We start from the raw sequence: 5,262 nt of genomic DNA on the forward strand, positions 1-5,262 counted from the left end.
GCTTTCTACATAATTTATCAATTTCGTTTGCATAATAATAATAATAATAATAATAATAATAATAATAATAATAATAATCACAGAAAAGAAATGTAGGCTGAACATTGTTGGGTTTTCTCTATAATTTCATTTAGTTTATTTAGGCAAAATATACGATCTGGACAAATTCCTTCAACGTTTCCTATTTACAAATTTAAATCACTTGTATTTACATTAAAGAAAGGACACCAAAAAACACAAGATAGTGACAAATAATAATTATAATAACAATAATTATAATAATAATAAAGTAAACAGCCTACCAAAATGTCCCAGCCTGCCTGGGCAAAGTGGAGAGAGAGAGAGTAACATTATAGGCGCGATTATAAGCTACACAACAATAGAGGAAGTAATCCATCCATCCACAGGATATTACCAAATTACGCCATTTGTTCTGTACCGTCTGAATGCTATGCTGCATTATTATTTCTCATTGTCCTTTTTAGAGAGCGTAAAGTCTTTGTTTTTTTTTCTATTTGATTTTTTTTTCAAGCACAAAAAATGTCTTGATCAAGCCGAGGAGAGTGCAGTGAGGACCCGTTGCGTGGCGTCTTGTGGACTCCTGGCGCTGGAAGGCAGAGAGGATCTGGATAAAGAATAACAGAAAGGTAGATAAATACCCCCGCCGTGTTTGGACAGCGGGTTTCAATATGCATCTCAAGTGTCTGGCTGAGCAGTTTTGATTAGAAGCAGACTGAAGCCCTCCTTTTCAAGCCCTCGCGTTTTTTCTTTTCTTTTTTTTAAAACACTAATAATTAAAACAACATGAACAATAATAGTGTTATCAATTTTACAAATCCGACTTTTTTTACGGCATGGAAAAAAAACCCTCACAGTTCATCCATTGTCAACAGTTGTAATTCGCTATCTCATCGTTAATTCTCTAAGAACGTTACGCACAAGAGGAAAACCTGAGGTAAAACTTTTTTTTTCTTTGGGTAAGAGCGCTCCCCTGGGCTCTGGGTCTCCCATGGGTCTTTAGGGAAAGCACACAACCCAGACAGAGCCCGTTTTACTCGGTGACTTGATAAGTAGCCACACTCTCCCCAGAGGGAAGGAATTAAAAGGGTTGTGGGATGGGAGTCAAGACCCCTGTCACCCCCAAAGTAAACTGGGTATCGTTGAAAAAAATTGTTTGTTTTATTTTGTAGTGCTGTTATATTGTTTTATGTTAGAAAATGTATAAATAAAAGATGAAACAAATAAAAATAAACCTTAAGTATATATGCCAAAATTCGTTAAGCAGTATACTCATTGTTTTTTTTTAAATATTGTTTCTAATACTTCTCTTATCAGTAATGTTATAGCTATATATTTTTTAAAGAGATCTAAGTATGTTTCTATTTCGCTAATCCAATAATCAGATCTCCTTCATTTTATTTCCGGCTGTGGCTGCTTTCATCTGCTTATGGCAACGTGTTGAAATTCAGCAAAAGCAATAAAGTAAAAACTGGTCTCACCTGTCATGGATGGGTCGAAAAGAAGACTTCAGGGTCTGTGTTGGAGGTGAATCCGACCTTACACCGTTTTCGTGATCTGATGGGAAAACAGTGTTAGCACTTGTCTGGTAGATAAAACAGAGACACGAGAATTTTTAACTAAACATTATTGTGTGTGTGTGTGTGTGTGTGTGTGTGTGTGTGTGTGTGTGTGTGTGTGTGTGTGTGTGTGTGTGTGTGTAGTCGATTATGTGAAAGTGTGTAAATGTACTTTACTTGTGTGTAGATGCGTGTGCAGAATCTTTTATAGGCTAAATTAATTGTATTTGAAATCGAAAATAATAATAATCCGAAGTCGCTTTTTTTTTTCAACAGAGCATTTTGCACATCTCCTCATATGTGCAAACACAGACTGTCATCGTACCTATGTGTTTCGGACTGTGGCTCTCTGGTTGGGCTTTGCTGTCATTGGTGAGCGCTGCTGAAGCTGCTACCGGCGACACCACCACTGATGTCGGCTGCTGCTGCTGCTGGGCCGGCAAGTGATGGTTGTGCTGGTGGTGGTGGTGCTGGTTTACTCCCAGAAACGATCTGACATTCAGCAGGGAATTCTGGCCTAAGAAAGCCCCATTTGTCCAATTGTGGAACTTTCCAATCTGGCAAGTGTACAGTCCGTGACTGGGGAGGAAGGCGGGGTGGGTCTGAATCTGGTGGTGGGGCGCTGATGGGTGAGTGGTGGCCCCAGTGCCGCAAGGGGACGTGGGTTTCTGTGACGAGCTGTCGGGACTAGTAGCGGTCTCTGCTAAAGACCATATTTTGGGCTTATTGTTGGACGGGAGAGGAAAGCTCCCAGGTCTGTCCGGAGACAAAACTCTTGTGGTGTTGTTGTTGCTGCTATCAGAGTTCTCCTTACTCCCTGGGTGAATTGAAATAGCGTTCTTAGATTTTTCAAAGGCCTCGTGGGCCTGTAGGGCGAAGGCCCGTCTTTTCTCTAAGTTGTCCAACTCTCCGGTTGCACCGAGGCCGCCCCTACGGTCCCTGCTGCCCTCCGATGACTTATCGTCATCATCCTCGTTGCTTTGATCCCCGTCGTTGTCGTCGATTTTGTCTATATCTATGCTCTCCAGGTCAATCTCTTCCTCGTCTTCGTTTTTTTCTGCTTCGTCTCCACTGCCCAACAAGTTACCGTCCTCGTCCTCTTTGCTCCTGCTTCCCCAGGTCACCTTGTTCTCCTTCTTGAGCCTCCTCCTGGCGTTGGCGAACCAGGTGGAAACCTGCGTCAGCGTCATTTTGGTAATGATAGCCAGCATGATCTTCTCCCCTTTGGTCGGGTATGGATTCTTCCTGTGCTCATTGAGCCAGGCTTTCAAAGTGCTGGTGCTCTCCCGGGTGGCATTTTTAGGCCTAGCAGGGTCTCCGTACTGAAACTGGCCGTATGGATAGAAGGCAGGAGATGTGTGGGCTGCAAAGCTGGCAGGGTGGACGCCAGGACTGTCCTTCAGTTCGTACTGGGATCCCTTAGAAATCAAAGATTGTGTGTTATTAAAGTGTCCTCATGGAGTTTCATGCATAATTTAATTTCATGAACTGCTAAATACATGCTTCATATATATATATATATATATATATATATGATTCAAACAACTGGCTTTAAAAAATCTTTGAGTTACAGTTGCAACTGACTCAGCTGTGCCCACAAATAAGCTTCTCAGCTTGCAACATGTCACATGCTAGGCCTATGGCACCTGCAACTGCACAGCTCTCTGAGAGACCATTTATTAGCAATTATTGTCCGTAAATTGTCAGCAAAAAGTAACAAAGTGAATAGGACCAGAGAAAGTTTGTGATCACGCACACTGCATGTGCACGCAAACTGACAGCTTAAACATATAGTAGGCCTGCCTGTTAAACTCCCTTCTATGCACAATATGACAAAGCAGTATGAAGGCCCAAGCAAAGTTTTTCCCTTTTTTTCTCCCTCTTCTCACTCTGTAAAATATACACTTGCGTGACGAATTTTGTACTTTAAGTCTTTGGCTTGGTTTTGTGGAATCCACCCGCAGGTCGTTCAATTTAGTATTTTCGATAAAACCTATTTTTTTCTCAGTTTTACTCTGTGTTAGAGCCTAATACATGCCTTAGTCATTAACACACTCCAAGTTAATTATTATCACAAGATGTGCTGTGTCTTGCAATTCGTCAGGTAGAGAAAGTTAGAAGGGCATTCAACTAGGTCAGAAATGTTTACAAAACAGAAACTTTAAAAAAGTAATTCCATATTTATAGTTTAAGATATTGTATCAGGCTGGTGAATATTTTTATCAACCTGATTTTAAAAAATCGTCAGAGCAAAAGCAGCATTTTTTTCATGTTGCACGGTAGAATACAGCTCCGCAGGATTATTTTTTTTCATAGTGTGAGACTAATAACTGCCTAATTATAATTTTCTCTTGTTCTTTTGCTTTATGCATAACAACAAAACACGTTTTAAGCCGCATTTTCAAGGTTTTTTCTTCTTTCTTTTGCATTTCGTCAAACTTTTCACCTTGCAGCTAAAACACACCAGCGGACTGTTAAATCAGTCAAGTATGGACTTAAACCAGAAAATGCGCAATATACAAATCGGCAACCAAGAGTATTCATTCTTTTGGTTGAAGTGACCTTTCGATTTTTTTTTTATGATCAGACAGTGCTGGTTGGGACGGAAGGATTTACAAACATCTTTCGACAGAAGTATATGAACATGTTCTTACCATTTGTGAGAAAAGAGCCAAGTCCGCGCTGGTGTAGGGTAAGAAAGCGCTGTAGTTGTGTGCGTACGGGTTGGCGTACATGCCCAACACTGACGTGACAGCCGCTGCAGTGGCTGACGGACTTCCCCCGATCTCGGTGCTCCCTCCCCGGGACGAAGGCGTAAGCACTCCCGGTCTTTCGCTCCCGTAAACCGCCTGGGAGGCACTTAAGTACTGCGGGTACCCTAGCTGGGGGAAAGACATCTCCACTGCACAGTTCTTTTGTCCGATAAACTGTGCGTAAAAAAGTATGCGAGGCACAAAAAAAAAAGAAAAAGAAAAAAGAAAAAAAATGAAAAAAACCCGGATGAGTAAAGAGAAAGTGTTTAAGCCAAAGTCGCAGCTACTACCGACATACAACGGTATGCAGTCAAAACAAACCGCTCTTAAATCTCTGCTTCCTCTCTTTTCTCGCGCAAAGTCCGCTGGATGTGATCTGATCAACAATTGCGCTCCGACTGACGCGCCTGGCCCTGAGGTCTCCAGGCTGATCTCTCAGATACAATTTGAAGTTGATGCTTTGATTGGCGTCCGCTACTTGAGCCTGCAAGCTCCTCCTCGTTTGGAGCAATGTGGATAATGTGAATATAGACTGAGCACATTGGCTGGGGCCCCCCCTTCTCTCTCTCTCGCGATCTCTCTCTCTCCCCCCTCTCTCTTGCTCTCTCTCTCTCTCCGTCCGTGTTTGGAGTTATTGTATGTTAAATGTTCAAGCATTAGAGTCCATTCACCGAAGGCTTTGATTGTTGTATGACAACCTGTCTACACGATTTTACAGCTGTCCGACACAAGGGGAAGTAAACCCGTCAAGAAGGAACTTACTTTGAATAGATTTAAATTGTAATTAAAGGGGGAAAAGCCTGTCCGCCGAGGAATTAGTATTTGGTAACACGGGCTGCTGGTGCCTTTATTTAATTCAGTGGCATTATTTTTCAGTAAAAGTTTTAACATTAAAATTAATTTCTGTAATTTATGGATTTTTTTTAAACCTA

The 5,262-nt window shown here is 41.6% G+C and overlaps 1 protein-coding gene across 1 annotated transcript; it reads right to left on the bottom strand.

The window, feature by feature from the left end:
• Positions 1-252: 252 nt before the first annotated feature.
• On the bottom strand, positions 253-4,826 carry irx1a (iroquois homeobox 1a). The gene is made up of 4 exons (XM_005744616.1): positions 4,232-4,826; positions 1,903-2,995; positions 1,500-1,575; positions 253-625 (listed from the first exon to the last, which is right to left on the bottom strand). Exons 1-4 carry the CDS (start codon positions 4,472-4,474, stop codon positions 550-552), a joined length of 1,488 nt encoding a protein of 495 aa, XP_005744673.1. The 5' UTR covers positions 4,475-4,826; the 3' UTR covers positions 253-549.
• Between the last annotated feature and the right edge of the window lie 436 nt (positions 4,827-5,262).

Source organism: Pundamilia nyererei, unplaced genomic scaffold, assembly GCF_000239375.1.
Source record: "Pundamilia nyererei isolate P.nyererei 1_Seehausen unplaced genomic scaffold, PunNye1.0 scaffold00146, whole genome shotgun sequence".
NCBI lineage: Eukaryota > Metazoa > Chordata > Actinopteri > Cichliformes > Cichlidae > Pundamilia > Pundamilia nyererei.